This window comes from Haliaeetus albicilla, chromosome 12 (genome assembly GCF_947461875.1).
Source record: "Haliaeetus albicilla chromosome 12, bHalAlb1.1, whole genome shotgun sequence".
Taxonomy (NCBI): Eukaryota; Metazoa; Chordata; class Aves; order Accipitriformes; family Accipitridae; genus Haliaeetus; species Haliaeetus albicilla.
This window is the reverse complement of record NC_091494.1, coordinates 27,762,122-27,777,354: the sequence shown is the minus strand read 5'-3', so window position 1 is coordinate 27,777,354 and position 15,233 is coordinate 27,762,122. Positions and strand designations below refer to the sequence as shown.

At 56.9% G+C, this 15,233-nt stretch overlaps 1 protein-coding gene across 7 annotated transcripts in view; it reads left to right on the top strand.

The window, feature by feature from the left end:
• Nucleotides 1–14,093, top strand: part of TLE3 (TLE family member 3, transcriptional corepressor) — a 30,601-nt gene extending 16,508 nt beyond the window's left edge. For 2 of the 7 annotated variants that reach the window (XM_069798694.1, XM_069798697.1), the window contains exons 8-21: nt 1,862–2,063; nt 3,452–3,468; nt 5,790–5,909; nt 6,179–6,229; nt 6,409–6,564; nt 6,704–6,836; nt 7,098–7,294; nt 7,936–8,012; nt 8,240–8,489; nt 8,674–8,921; nt 9,259–9,406; nt 10,716–10,866; nt 11,343–11,419; nt 11,684–14,093. In XM_069798694.1, the coding sequence (XP_069654795.1) occupies nt 1,862–2,063; nt 3,452–3,468; nt 5,790–5,909; nt 6,179–6,229; nt 6,409–6,564; nt 6,704–6,836; nt 7,098–7,294; nt 7,936–8,012; nt 8,240–8,489; nt 8,674–8,921; nt 9,259–9,406; nt 10,716–10,866; nt 11,343–11,419; nt 11,684–11,791 (1,935 nt within the window). In that variant the 3' untranslated portion in view covers nt 11,792–14,093. Of the gene's footprint in view, nt 1–1,858; nt 2,064–3,451; nt 3,469–5,789; nt 5,910–6,178; nt 6,230–6,408; nt 6,565–6,703; nt 6,837–7,097; nt 7,295–7,935; nt 8,013–8,239; nt 8,490–8,673; nt 8,922–9,258; nt 9,407–10,715; nt 10,867–11,342; nt 11,420–11,683 lie in introns of all 7 variants that reach the window. The other 5 variants (XM_069798695.1, XM_069798698.1, XM_069798696.1 and 2 more) reach the window with 3 other exon arrangements.
• The last annotated feature ends 1,140 nt before the right edge of the window (nt 14,094–15,233 follow it).

The window sequence follows — 15,233 nt, the reverse complement described above, 5'->3', positions numbered from 1 at the left end:
GTGCCCTCTGTGAAGCTGAGTGCAGGACCCCTGAGGTTAAACCCACTTCTGCTTTCCCAGTGTGTTTTGTGAGCTGTGGGCTGTATCACAGTGAGCGGTGCTGCCCTGTTGGGCTGTCCCAGGGTGTCACCCCCCCCCCCCCCCAATTCGGGCTGTGTTGGGGTCACCCGAGTGCTGCAGAGCATGAGCCTGGTTCGGGGGCAGCCAGGTGCATCCCCTTGCAGCGCAGGGGGAGACGTGCTGGAAATTTCCTTGATGGAAGTGTTGGAAAGGTAGGGTCCCCCGTACCTGGGAGGTATTTTTGGTGTGTTCCTGCTGCTGGGAATTGAGCTGAGCTGTGCTGCGGTGCAGCCCCTGGCTCCCTGGCTGTCACCGTGCAGGGCTGGGACTGAGCCCCTCTGAACCTTGCAGGAAGGGCCCTCGCCTGCTTTCCATCTGTGCCCCTCGGATGGGGTGTGGGTCGGTGGTATGTCTGCTCACTGTGCCGTGGGATCCTCCTCCACGCACAGCCCGGCTTGCTAGAAAGCTGCCCGCTCTGGTGACAGCTTCTGCCATGCTTGGTGGCACCAGGGAGGGAGAAAATCTGATCCGAGCTGGTTGCGGGCACCCAGAGGAGGTGTGGGGGGCTCCGCTGCAGCTCAGGTGTCCCCCCACCCCAGCCCATGATTCCTACTGGAGGACAGTTGCCCAAATGCAGCTTTCACCGGCAGCTAATAGGGTGTTGCTGGAGGTGGCCATGGGTGCAGGCAGGAGGGTCGGAAACGTGAGCGCCAGCTCCGAGACCCTCCTGGCTGGACCGCTGCTGTCCTTGGGGCGGAGGAGCCGCGGGAGCGGTGGGCTGGGGCTCTTGGAAGTGACACCACCGAGGACAGACTGTTGACTGATAGCAGCTTGGATCTCAGCTTGTTTTCTTCAAGTTTGTACTTGAAATAGAAATGCAGGGGCTGTGTTTGGTTTTCCCTTCCTCTCCCCAAAGCTGTAGTTCAGGTTTTTTTCCAGCTAAAGACAAGCGGGCAATTCCCACAGCTGGATGCGTGCATGCTGGGATGGCCAGGGCTCACAGCTCCCCGAAGCCCCAGGGAGGTGGGGAGCAGCTGGGGGGCTGTGCACCCCCCCGGCTGGGCTGGACCTGCCTGCCTTGCCTGCTGGGGGTGTGGGTGGTGATGCCTTGCCCCACGGCTTGGGGAGAGGGTGCGCCTGCGGTTCGGCCAGCCCCATCCCCAGTGCAGGGGACGTCCAGCTGATGTCGGAGGGGGCTGGGAGCAGTGGGGTGGCAGGATGGGGCCAAAGTGCTGTGTGGGCGGTTTTCTTCTCACATTCAAGCACCTTAAAGCTAGTCCTGAGCAAATAAGCAAAACTTCTTTTTTCTGAGGTGTCCTGGGAGGATCCTGGATGCTTGAATTTTCTCTCTCTGATCTGGTTTAGCAGCTGGCACTCTAGCCAGAGCCGTTTTCTGCGTCCTGGTATTTTTTTTTTCTTTTCTTCTTATATCTACTGAAAAGCAAAACTTGCTAAGCCTGCAGCGAAGATGTGAATTACCTGGAATTATGGATGACGCTCACAGTCTGACCCAAAGTGTGTGTGCCATGCACGCACTCGTGCCACCCAGCCGTGTCGTAGACGGCTGCGGTGGGGATCACCCCCAGGGCCGTGCACAGGACACCCTCCGTCTCTCCTGCTAACGGGGCTTCTCCTTCCAGGCAGCCGAGCGGGGCAGCTCCCCAGGGCATCACCTCGCCGCCCTCCCGGCATGAAGCGGGGCATGCCCCTTCCCGGCACTGCTCCCACCGCTCGATGCCTCAAAATGCCCCCTTGGTCCCGCTGCCCCCTCCCCGGCTCACTGGTGGTTTCATTGCAGCAGCAGCAGCTCCAGGCTCAGCACCTCTCCCACGCCGCCCATGGACCCCCGGTCCAGCTGCCGCCGCACCCCTCGGGCCTCCAGCCGCCGGGCATCCCGCCGGTCACCGGCAGCAGCTCAGGGCTGCTGGCTCTCGGTGCCCTGGGGAGCCAGGCACACCTCGCCGTCAAGGATGAGAAAAACCATCACGACCTGGACCACAGAGGTGAGAGCGAGGGGCCGGGTCGACGCAGTCCTCGGGGGCTGCCCGTCGCTGCATCCCTTGGTGCTAGAAATGCCCTGGTCCAGGCATGGCTCTGCTCCCACCGCCCCGTCCCTCGGGGTAGTGGGCTTCAGGGGGTGGGCTTGTGCCTTTAGGGATGCGGCTTTCCCTACATGATGCTCAAGCTCCTTAAATCAACCTCGGTGGCCGAGGGAGATGCTGCCGCTGTTGCGGGATGTTCCCACTGGCAGCTTCCAGGCGATCCCAAAGCTTTCCCTTTTCTTGTTCGCTGGGGTCAAGATGCTCTTTGGGAGCAGCTGAGGGATGGTGGGGGTTTTCAGGTGGCAGAGGAGGTGGGGACCTGCCTCCAGACTGCTCCTTTCTTTGCTCGTTTAGGGTAGGGAGTGCAAATCACCCCAAGAAATGACACCGGCAGATTGACCTCTGTTGGGTTGAGTTGCTCACTTGCCCCCTGAGTTCGCATGCAGGTTTTAGTCCTAGCAGGCTTTGATGGAGTCTTGCTGCAAATCCTGCCTCCCCATTCAGCCGTGCCTTAAAGGCAAAGCAGCCTTCCTCCTCCTCCTTCTCCTTTCCATCACTGTCAGAGACTTTTGATGGTCTGGAAACCAGCAACATTCACTAGCAAACTTGCTGTTTTTTCTTATTGTTAGGGATAAGACAATGTTTTAGAAGATAAAATGATGCATGAGTTTGGTTGCAAACCAACAGTGTTGAAGATTTTCCTCACAAACCACCCTGCCTGTTAACACATGAAGTTCTGAGATCTTTCCCCTTAATACACCGGTTTGCATGGCAGTTATCCGACAGCCTCACAAAGTTGTTGGGCTCTGCTGCTGGTGGATTTGGGGTGGTTTTCCTCCATGTGAAAGCCAGTGAGAAAAAACTATTGGTAGCAATTTTCCAATTACATTAATTTTTCTGCATGGATTCAAATTGCCAGGACATCCTAGGGAAAAGGGGCTTTTTGCGTACAAATTAATGGCTAAACCACATCCTGCCTGCGTGGCTGCGGAGACGGGCAGTTGGGACCTTCTCCTGGGTTTGTGACTTTGGTCACAAGAGCCTTAGGCTGGTGTCATTGCTTTTGCATTTCAGGGCATTTCCCCTTTCCTCTGTGTGTTTTGCCAAATAAATCACATCAACAAAAAGAAAGGGGCAGGAGGCAGCAGGAGCCGGGTGGACAAGGGACAGGAATTTTAAAGCAAGCCAAAGACAGACCAGATAGGTTTTGAGTTCAGGCAGGAGACCATACAATGAGGACCTTCTAGAGTTATTTTTCTGTTTTAAGACTTAGCCTAACTTGCTTTATTTTTCTGTCTTCTCTTTACTTTGGCTGTGACCTCGCCTCTGACACCGGCTTCTTCTAAAAGAGCGAGACTCAAGTGCAGTAAGTCCCGTTACCTCCTTTTTTTTTCCTCAGTTTCTGGTGGCTGCATGTTTTTGTTTTATCTACTGTCTTAAAAAACAGACTTCTGGGCGTGAGCTCCAGGGATGCCATTTGCACAGGTCCCATTTAATTAAAAAAAAAAAAAAAAGGCAAGAAACCCCCCCCCGGCTGGAAGAGCTGCTGGGCTCTCGGCTGTGCCGGGGCGAGTGGAGCCGCCTCCTCCGGGCCGGTTATGAGATTTGGTTTAAATCTTTTTGATTGCCGCAGAGCTTCGAGATTCAGTTTCAATTGACTAAGCCCTGTGAATGAGCGCAGTCAAGTCTGCGCAGCTAAAAATCCTTTGGTGATTAGGAAAGCTATTTTATTCCTGATCACTCTTCTATTATCTTGGGTCATCTAATCTGTTGGGATGGGTTTGGCTATTACGCTGTGTTAAGTAGGACTTGGAAGGTCAAGCAGTTAACTAACCAGCTAAATAACCGTGGTGGAGGGCAACCGTCACCTCCAGCACGGCTGCTTTTTATTTGTGTCCCTGACACCTCGGTGTTAATAGCAGTGGTTTGGTTCTTGTTTTGGCTGGGTGCAGTGCCTGAGCATGGATGGAGAGGGTGGTGAATATATTTTTTGGTGGGCACAGGCTGGTAGGAGCCTGGTGGGGGGCTGGTCTCCCCATGGAGGGGGGGGCTCAGCCTGCACCCCCACCCCTGGGGTACACAATGCTGCCGTCTCGGGGAAAAGCTGGCAGGACAAAGCCCGGCTGAGCTGCGGCTTTGCAGCGATTTCCTGCCATCCCCGAGCCCACAAATGGGCCTTTTGAGAGCCGGGGGCGGATGGGAAGAAAAGTGCCATTTAAGGGGGGAGAGGGGAATTGGGCATCATTAACCTCCTCCTTCAGCAGGGAGGGGGCCGTCAGAGATGGGAAGGTTCCCAATCTATAAAATAAAATACGGGGTATTCCCTGTGGAGGTTTAATGTGCACGATAATCAGAGTTAGTCATTCATATTTTCCTAGCCTTGCCTGCGCAATAAAAAATATTTAGTTTCTTGGCGGCAGGCCAGCGGCGGGCTGAATGGATCGATGCCTCTAAATGCTTGACATGATTCTCTGGTAGCTGCGAGGTTTTTCAGCATGACTGCCTGAGAAGAAAGACCCCGGTGTTATCCAAAGCTGCTTATTGGGTACCGAGGAGAAACATGAACTGCTTTAGTTCTCCCTTTCAGCTGGGAAAGAAAGGCAGGCAGAGGAGCTTAGGAACATTTCTGCTTAGCAGGGGTGGCGGGCTCTTCTACAAGACATGAAATGATGGTAATTTCTCCTGCTGCTCCGAGAAACTAATTGAAGGGCATCTGCGCAGGGCCGGGGCTGTGCCGCAGGGTGATGCGGGGCCGGGCTTTCTCTGCTGCTCTCGAGGTGGTTTTGCGCTGCCATTTTTGCTCCCAGCGCAGTCCCAGTGTGCGAGGGGTTTTCTGGGGAACGCCGGTGTCTCCTGGGCTTTGCCGCTTGAAGCGAGCACAGAAAGGCCCCGTCTCTGAGCGGGGCTGCACCACAGGGCGCTGGGCTCTGCCCCTCCCGGTGACGTAGATTTTTCCAAAGGTTTTTTGGACAAATGTTTTTTGGATGCCCTTTGGCTTAGCAGAGCTCAGCTGCTGGTGCGGCTTGGCCGGGCCTGGGATGAAGCGATTCCTTTGCTCCCCTAACGAATGCTGGGAACAAAGCCCCCCAGCTCTGCCGATGCTGGAGGAAGCACCCGTGGGCTCTCGTGGGTGCTAGCCTTTGTGCAAAGCCCTTCCCCTGCCCAGGGCTGGGGTGAAGCTGTGGTGCTCCCTGTGGGGGGCAGAGGAAGGTGGAGATGGGGCTGGTTTAGGGGAGCACAGCTTTTCCCCTCTCTGCAATCACCGGTACCTGCTGGTGGATCCTGGGGGCTGCTGTAATTGCACACAGCTTCTTCCCAGGGTTTGCCTTTTTAAACAACCACCAGCTCCTCCCTTTTTTCTGCTCTGCTTTTGCAGTAAATGGGCTCAGGCGTCCAGGAGCAGCCTTGCTGGAATGGAGCAGCCCTGTGGGGCTGCCCCGACAGCATCCCCGGGGCTCAAAGCGATGCCCGGTTCGGTGGTGGCTGTCCTCCAGCCCAGGCTGGACCCTGTCCCCTGCTCCCTAGCATGGTGGGCTGTGGGGTCTCACCCCACCACTGGGGCTTTGCAGTCTGGGACAGGGCTGGATTTCAGGCTCAGTGCTGGCTGGAGGACTGTTTGCGGCACCTTCTAAGCTGCTGCTCGTGAAGGCCTGTTTCCAACTTAAAAAGTGTCTTCTGTTATTGCAGAATAACTCCGTTTCACCCTCGGAGAGCCTGAGAGCCAGCGAGAAGCACCGGAGCTCCACGGACTACAGCATTGACTCCAAGAAGCGGAAAGCGGAGGAGAAGGACAGCATGAGCCGATATGTAAGTGGCAGGGACGGTCTGCAGCTGGGTCCAGCGGCTGCCGGGGGGGGCTGAGAGCTGCCGGGGACGCAGCAGCATGAGGCACAGGGCGTGCGGCACGCGTTCAGGTGGGACTTCGGGTGGGAGAAAGCGGGGTTTGGGTAATATTTTCCCGAACGTGGTGTGGGTGATGTGTCCTGCTGCGGGGTGGGGGGTTGGCTCCCTGCAGGGCTGCCCCCCACCCCAGGGTTTTGGCACCTCTCCACGGTTTAACTCGCTTTGCGTTTCAGGACAGCGATGGTGACAAGAGCGATGACCTGGTGGTCGACGTCTCCAACGAGGTGAGCCATGGGGCTGTTCCGGCGGGTTTGCTCCTCTCCCTGCGGCACGGTGGGGATTTGAGGGGTGGGGGGCGATGCCTTAGGGGCCCCCCGGCACCGGCCCAATTCCTGCCTGAAAGAGGAGCCGGAGGGAGCCCTCCCCGCTGCTGGGGGTGCCAATGCTTTCTCCTGTCTCACAGGACCCCGCCACCCCCCGGGTCAGCCCAGCCCACTCTCCCCCGGAGAACGGCATAGACAAAGCCCGTGGGCTGAAGAAGGGGGACGCACCAAACAGCCCGGCCTCGGTCGCCTCCTCCAGCAGCACTCCCTCCTCCAAGACTAAAGACCTGGGCCACGTATGTCCTTTGCTCTGCCGGGGGGGTCAGGCCCCGCCGGCCACGGGTACTCGCCGGGTCTAGGGGCTTGCTGAGCAGGGGCTGCAGGTGCCGGCGGTTGAACCTCATCCTTTCTGTTTTTCATCCCTTCTCCATCCAGAATGACAAATCGTCGACGCCCGGGCTCAAGTCGAACACTCCGACGCCGAGGAACGATGCTCCGACCCCAGGGACGAGCAGCACCCCGGGGCTGCGGCCGATGCCCGGCAAGCCAACCGGCATGGACCCCCTGGGTGGGTACCGGTCCCTGGTGCCACCTCTCTGCTGCTGTCCCCAGCACAGCTTCAGTGGGGGCACAGCAGCTTTGTGGGGGGGTGTCGGGTTTATTGGAGACCTAATCCAGGTCAGGACAGGGGTGCCAGCAGCTCAGGTGGTCCCCGTGCCAGAGATGGAGTGAGGAGGGAGGTCCAGCCATTGCTTCTTCTTCTCTGGGGTGAGTGGGGCTGGATGCTGGTGGGCTCTGTCCCCTGACCGTGTCCCCAACCCTCCCGCAGCCTCGGCCCTGCGGACGCCCATCTCCATTGCGGGCTCCTACGCGGCTCCCTTCGCCATGATGGGGCACCACGAGATGAACGGCTCGCTCACCAGCCCTGGCGCCTACGCGGGGCTCCACAACATCCCCCCGCAGATGAGTGCCGCTGCCGCCGCCGCCGCTGCCTATGGCCGGTCGCCAATGGTGAGCTTTGGAGCTGTACGTAGCACTTTTAGCTCCTTTTCTCGCTCCCGGTGGGGTGGTGGGTGCGGGGAGGGTTGGCGGGGGGGTGGAGGGTGGGGGGTGTCCCTGTGCCAGCTGTGAAAGTGGGGCTCCTCACCAGCTGCATTTTGAATCAGCCACCATCAAGGGGTGCTGGGTGTGGAGATGCCTCCCTGTGGGGTAAAGTGCATGTGCTACTACACTGGGGTTTATCCTTCCCCCTGTGCGTGGAAAGTACCCACTGTACAGCCCCCTCCCCACTACTCTTGCTAAACATTCAATTGCATGCTGTAAGGCAAAACACAGTCAAAACAAGAAGTAAAGTGCTGCTGTTAATGCAGAGATGGGTGTTTCTGCAGCTGGGGTGCTGGGCATGGCTTGGCTGCTCCTGTCCCTGGGGCCTTGGGAACAGCACGGGGAGGGTGAGCCTGTCCCACACTGGTCCTTGCAGACCCAAAACCTTTGGCTAATTCTCCAGCCCTTTCTGCCAGGGAAAAGATAACAGTTAGCTGTTGAGCAGCAAGGGAAAAGGAGCCACTGAGTGTCCCCACGCCTGTCCAGGCTCGCGGATGGGAAGCTGTTTGCTCACGTGCCCGGCTCGTGTCCGACCTCACCTGTGTCTGCGTGTCTCTTGGCAGGTTGGTTTCGACCCGCACCCGCCCATGAGAGCCCCCGGCCTGCCCTCAAGCCTGGCGTCCATCCCTGGAGGGAAGCCGTAAGTCCCTCTTGGTTTTTTATGCACTGGGTGAGGATGAGTGTGCCCGGGAGGGAGATGAGCATGGGGCTTCACCTGGGGCTGGGTCCAGCCAAGCCTCTGGTCCCCAGCAAGGCACGACCTGGCAGCTGGGTTGCAATGCCACCCGCCCCCGCCCCTTACGCTGGGTTTGCAGCAAACCTCTGTCTCCGGGGCTGACCCCCCTCCCGTTCGCCCTTCCCCGGCAGAGCCTACTCCTTCCACGTGAGTGCCGACGGGCAGATGCAGCCGGTCCCCTTTCCCCACGATGCCCTGGCGGGTCCCGGCATCCCACGGCACGCCCGGCAGATCAACACGCTGAGCCACGGGGAGGTGGTGTGTGCCGTCACCATCAGCAACCCCACCAGGCACGTCTACACTGGGGGCAAGGGGTGCGTGAAGATCTGGGATATCAGCCAGCCGGGCAGCAAGAGCCCCATCTCCCAGCTGGACTGCCTGGTAAGGGGACTTGGGGCAGTGCCGCTGCCTTGCGTGGGAGCTGGAGCATCCCTGATGCGTGCGCAAGCCAGCAGGCCACAGTGGATCGCCGCTGGTCCCCAAGTGCATGTCCCCCCTGCTTTCCCCCACTTCTAATGCAGGGAATCATTCTCCGTCCTCCTGCTAACGTCTCTTTCCCCTCCAGAACAGAGATAACTACATCCGCTCCTGCAAACTCCTCCCCGACGGCCGCACGCTGATCGTGGGAGGGGAGGCGAGCACGCTCACCATCTGGGACCTGGCTTCCCCCACGCCCCGCATCAAGGCCGAGCTGACCTCCTCCGCCCCCGCCTGCTACGCCCTGGCCATCAGCCCCGACGCCAAAGTCTGCTTCTCCTGCTGCAGCGACGGCAACATCGCCGTCTGGGACCTGCACAACCAGACACTCGTCAGGTGAGCCGGCTTCGGCACCCTTGACCGCGGCAGGAGGGCTGGGAGCACCAAGGGTTGCTCTTCTCCGTAATCGGGGTCTTTCTGGCCGTGTCTTGGCGTGAGGACCTTGGGGATGGTGACGAGCACTATCTGGCGATGCTTTGGCCCTAAGTGAACCCAGCGGGTTCGGCCAGGCTGGTGCGCCTTGGCAAAGGATGCTCCCTGGATGGATTTCCAGGTGTGCTTGGTGCAGGGAAGCCTCGTAAATGTAGCCTGAGCACCAGCTCCCTTGAAGCAACCTACGTGCTTTTTGCTAGCATTCCCCTTGAAGATTTGCATTATTTTTTGTTGTTTGAAGGCAATTCCAAGGCCACACAGATGGTGCCAGCTGCATAGATATCTCGCATGACGGTACAAAGTTGTGGACAGGGGGTCTGGACAACACAGTGCGCTCCTGGGACCTGCGGGAAGGGAGGCAGCTCCAGCAGCATGACTTTACCTCCCAGGTAAGAACGGGGTGCCCTCAGCCCCGGGAGCAGGGAATGTCTTGGCCTCGCACAGCTCCTCGTGGAGACCCCACGCAGGGGTTTATCCTTCCACAGAAACTGGGGCAGCCTGCTCAGCACTGGCTCCTGTGTGCGTGTTGGGGGCGGCTTTTCCTGCTGGGAAAATAGCCTGCACAGGCCCCTGTTAGTTCTGTGTCTGGCTGTGCCCACTGCTTTAGGCGTAACCCAAGAGTGTTCAAGACAGTAGGAGCTGTGGGGCTCCCTGGCTCTTGTTTCAGCTCCTCTTTCATCACTTTTTCATCTGCAGCAAGACTAGGCTGCCATTAAGAAAGTGGTGCTCGCCTAGGGATGCCCACGGGTGTTACAGGCTGGCTCTGGGTGCCCCACAGGTGGGATAGCTGCAGGGCTTAGGTGTCTGCCTCCTCCTGCAGATCCTCCCAGAGCCCTTGTCCAGAGGGGCAAAGTTGGGACCTTGTGTCCTCTCGGCAAGTGCAGCAGTCTCCATGGGGCTGGACCCATCCTGGCATTTGTAGGTCTCGTGCAGCTGCTCCAAGTACATGGATGTGCCTCTCCAGACCCTGCTGCACCTCCTCAGGGCTGGCCAGCAACCTCCACCAATGTCATATGGCTGGTGAAACTAGACTTGCGTGATCAGGGTCCAGAAAGGCAGCCCCCAGGCTGATGCCAAGAGGGCATCCCAGCTGCTGACCCCACGGCACTGGCAGATAGGACATCCCACTGCATTAACACTTGCCGTCGTGGACCTGGGCATCCAGAAGCCATGCCGCCACGGTTAGCAGCCCATGAGTAGCCGTGGCTTAAAGCTTATTTAGTCTCGCTGCCTTCCACGCTGAGTTTTCCACTTCTGGAGGATGCCAGGAAGGTACTTTCTGTCCAAAGACAGAAGTGCTGGCCCTGGAAGAGGCCGTGTCTCATCCAGCAAGAGCCGGGGCTGTGCTGCAGGGGCAGACGTGTCCGCTGGCTCTCAGCTTTGCCGTGCCCACGTTTCAGTGGCTGGGGACACTCGGTGATTTAAGAGGACCAGGCTGCGTCCTTCCCTGCCTGTCGGGCTGTATCTCTTCTGAATTGCTGGCCTCGCTGCCAGTGCTGTGGGCAAAGCCATCATGTTACTAAAATCACCAAGGGGATCACCCCCAGCTCAGCTCGTGCCCAGGCGATCGGCGTCTCTCTGCGATGAGGAATTGCTGGGGACACCGAGGTGGCTGGTGCCTGCTCGGGCAGGGGGCTGCAGGCAGAGCTGGTGGGTGCAAATCCCCCTCCCTGAGCACCCCTCCGTCCCCTTCCACAGATCTTCTCGCTGGGATACTGCCCGACGGGCGAGTGGCTCGCGGTGGGAATGGAGAGCAGCAACGTGGAAGTGCTGCACCACACGAAACCCGACAAGTACCAGCTGCACCTCCACGAGAGCTGCGTCCTCTCCCTCAAGTTTGCCTACTGCGGTAAGCGGCTCCGGCCCTAAACTCGACTCCTTCGGTGACAGCTGGGGATGCACACGAGGACAGCGGCAGGAAGGGACGATGCATGGCGCGGTGGCGGGGGGCTGAGCAGGGAGGCTTCCGGCAGGATCCGTCCCACGGATGGTGCCGTTGGGGTTTATCCCTGTAAAGCAGTCCTAGTTGCGGTTGCAAATTGCCGCGTCGCAGGAGGCGACCCGATGCCTGGCCCTGTTCGAGCGCGGGGCGGTGGTGGGACTTGTCCCACCAGGAGAGAGGCTGGGATAGCCATCTCTGGGAAATCTCCAGATTTTCCAATTTCTCCAAAATCTCCAGTTTCTGAGGGTAAACAGCCAGAAGCCTCCAGGGCCAGGGAGAGGCCGGTTGCAGGGTCCGGCTGGTGGTTTCGGTGCTGCCGGCCACGGGGCAGGGAGTCGGCAGCGGCAGCTTTCGGCTACTGATGCCGTGTTTCCCGGGTGCAGGTAAATGGTTTGTGAGTACTGGAAAAGACAACCTGCTCAATGCCTGGAGGACGCCCTACGGAGCGAGCATCTTCCAGGTAGGAGGCTGCTTCTCCGGCAGGGCATGGAGGTGGGCAGCGCCTGGAGCCCCCTCTTGGCATCAGCCGGGGGGCTGCCAGCTCTGGGGAGGGGGAAATCATTTTGGGGTGGCTGGATTCGGTACCCAGTGTGTGGGATGTGGTGATGCCACCAACATGGGTGCTGCTTGGTGAAACATGGCTGTGGTAGCCTCATTGGGGAAACCAAACTGATGGTTTTAATTTTTCTCTCTTTCCCCCCCCCCCCTCCCCCCCACTTTCCAGTCCAAGGAATCCTCGTCCGTCTTAAGTTGTGACATTTCAGCGGATGACAAGTACATCGTCACGGGCTCTGGTGACAAGAAGGCCACAGTCTACGAGGTCATCTACTAACTGCGGATTTTATAGCAGGGCTGGCAACTCCCAGCACCGGTGGTGGCAGGACTCGGGCGGCCGGCAGGGAGTGGCCGGGGGCTCGGGGGGGCTGCTGCGGGGCGGCCCCCGGGGCTCGGCTACGGACCGGCACGCTCCGGCGGGGCTCTGCCTCAAGGGCCCGGCGTACAACACACATGGATTTATTTGGAGGTCTGCAAATATGGCACACATTGAAGCCCTAAACAAATTTTTGTTTGGTTTTAGGGTTTTGGGTTTTATTTTGATTTTTTTTTTTTTTTGGTTTTCTGGTTCTTTCCGTCTGCGCTTTGGTGGCACTATAAAGGACTTATTTTTTATTGTGACTTTTTTTTTGTGCATCCTGCATAAGACTTGTGAAAAATGTAAATAATGGACTAGTAAATAGCATTGGAAGGGTGGGGGACCCCTCCCAGTACACTAGTTGTGTATTTTTCGTCTGCTGTAATTGTATTCCACTGATGGTTTTGGTGGTGGCAATTTTTTTTTTCCTTACCCTCCCCCGAAGCGTCCGTTGGGACGTGACTTTGCCGTGCAGCGCGTAACCAGGCTGAGCAAAGATGTCCACTGGTGAAAGTTGTTCCTACTGTCGTACCCGTGCGTTGTTCGGTGTGTTAGTGATGGTGGGACGCTGCTGGGACCGCAGGGGACTCGGTCAGATCCTCAGCTACTGACGGGACATCAGCAACACAATCACCTTTTTTTATATATGGATTTTTTTGTGCTCGTATGTTTGAAGAAAAGGGGAAGCCCACGCTGCGGGATCGTCTGCGCAAGCCCTTCTTGGTCTTCGGACAGAAGCAATGAGGAGTGATTTCAAAGAAAGCATAGTAAATTCAGCTCAGGGAGCCACGAAAGATAATAGCAACTTATGTGTTTTGTATTCAAATGAAAGTAAAGAATTAGAATTGATAACCTTTAAAATACAGTTTTTTTAAAAGCAAAGTTTACTAACAAGTAGGGTTTGTGTGTGGTGGGGGGAAGGGGCTGGCTTTGGTAGGGTCCTGTGGGCTATATATGGTCTTGTGTCTTCTGGTATATAGGTTCTGATGAAGCAGACCCCCTCCCCGCACAGGCCTGCGTTTCAGCGTTTTGTACTAAAGGGGAAAAAAAGAAAAAAAAAGAAAAAAAAAAAGACATAATGGGAAATAAAAGTATTTGTGTAGCAGAAGCGCTCACCCTGTATTGTAGCATATGGAAGAGAATTTTTATACTACATTTTTATGGATTATTTTTTAATTTTTGATTTTAATCTGGTCAAAAATAATAATGCTTAGGGTTCAGGTGAGAACTGCCTGGTTTACAGATGGGGGAGAGGAGGATGAAGCAGAGGTGGTCAGTACCCGGCTGTTCTGGGGTGCGCGGTCAGCATCGCATCCCTCTGAGCAGCTGCTCTGGAGCGGGGAGAGACGAGTTGGGGTTGGAAGGAGATCTCATGGGAAATGATTTTTTTTTTTTCCCATTGAAATAAGAGGGGTTTGAGATTTTTGCCCTTTTCTGTTCAAAAGAAAAATTAAGGGGGATGTCCCAGGCAAATGCTGTCTGCTCTGTGCGGCTCGTTAGTGCTCACGGCTTGCTGCCTTGGCCAGGGAGGAGATGGGATCGATCTTGTGCACTAATTATCCAGCGAAGGAAAAAGCAAGCTCTTTAAAACTGCATTTAGGGAGAGTGGTTCTGAGGGCGGTTTGGCTCAGAAAAATGACTCTGAAAATGCCCCCAGTGCCAATGGACCCATGCTGGCGCCTGCTGGGGCATTCAGCGATGCCCTGTGTGTGTTTCGGGGCTTGTCCCTGGGGCTGGCGCGGATCTGTGCAGGGGTAGCTCTGCCCGTCCCCCTGTGCCCCCAGACCTGGGCGCTTGGAGCATCCCCCCTCTTTGCATTGATGGGGGGGTGCCTTGGAAAGGGCTGGGGGGCTTTGAACTGTCCCCATGGCAAACTCCTCCAGCAGTAAGGTCACCCCCAGATCGTGTCCCGCATGGTCACTGGTTTGCAAGTCGGTGCTGTTTTCCTCCCCCCCCCCCCCCCAAAAAAAAAATAGAGGAACTGCATGTACCGGAGCTGGCGGAGGGTTACTGAGTCAGACTTCTCAACTTTACACCAAAGTATGTAGCAGAATATGTACAGCTGTTAATAACTACAACTGGTTTTTGTAAAAAAGGGAGAAAAAAAGAAAAAAAAAGAATAAAAAGCAAATGTAATGAAGCTCGAATGAAAGCAAAGTGTCTATAAACCATTTGATCTCTGAAAACCTGCACTGATTGTTAATAAAAGCAAGCAAAGCAAGAGAGGGCCCGTTGTTCCTGTGCGGCGGGGCCGGAAGGCACAGGACGCCCCTCACCCAGGGACCCCTTCACCCATGGGAATGACGGTGGAGATCAGCTGGAGGAAGAACCAAGCGCAGGACTGATGGGAGCAGCCGACTGCAGCCCCCAGCCCTCGGCTTCTCCCCGTTCCCCTGGTTGTGGGGGGCTGGCTGTGCCCTCCTGCCCAGGATGTGCTGCCGAGGGATGTGCTCCTTCCTCCTTGGATGTCCCCCCATCACCCTCGGGGCAAGCGAGCCCACCGGCACCTGGGACCCCATCGGTTCTTTTTTCTTTCCGAAGGCATCACCCAGCTGCTTTGTTTCTACTGCTGCAAGCCTGCAGGGAGGACTTAGGGATGCAGAGAAAGAGCTGGGAGCAGGGGACCCTGCACCCCGGGGGGATGCCGAAGCGGGGTGCCAGCCCTCGGGGTGCCCGTGGCTGCAGGCGGAATGCTCACCATGGCTCAGGGATGGGGTCGGGTGGCTCCGAAACCACGGGACGTGAGCACCCGCATTCCTGCGCTCTCAGCCCGAGCGCCCCTGACAGAGACAAAGCACTTTCGTTGAACTAGGACATATGTACCGTCCTACGGGGGCTTCCCTGTGATGTATTGAACATGACAGAGCCTGCTGCGAGGGAGAAATAAAAAGCAGGAGCAGCACTCTAACTGCTTGGTTTCCCGATAATGTACAGCGGTAAATGGTTATGAGTGCATTTAAATCTGATTTTAAGCTGGATGGAATGAGGGGCTTACACAGGGGACCATTAAAAGATAAAAATTGCAAGAAATCCTTTGTTGTAAGATTTTGGAGAGCCCGGTGCAGGGGAGCAGAAGGGTTCGGCAGGGCTTGGCATCCCCCCTGGCAGCCCCCGGCGCTGCCCCTTTGGGCACCTGATCTGCTGTGGCTTCTGCTTTCAACAGTTCCCAGCAAACTGTTGCCCTTTGCAATTAATTTGGTTTGACTACAACCTTTCCGAAAGTGCTGATGGAGGAGGTGTTAGAGCCGTGCGCAGTCTCTCTGATTCCCATTTATGCTATCAGCCAGGCGCCAAATGCCCGGACTTTGTAATTAAAGTATTCCGAGCCCCATACGCTAATTTTTTTTTTATTATATATTCA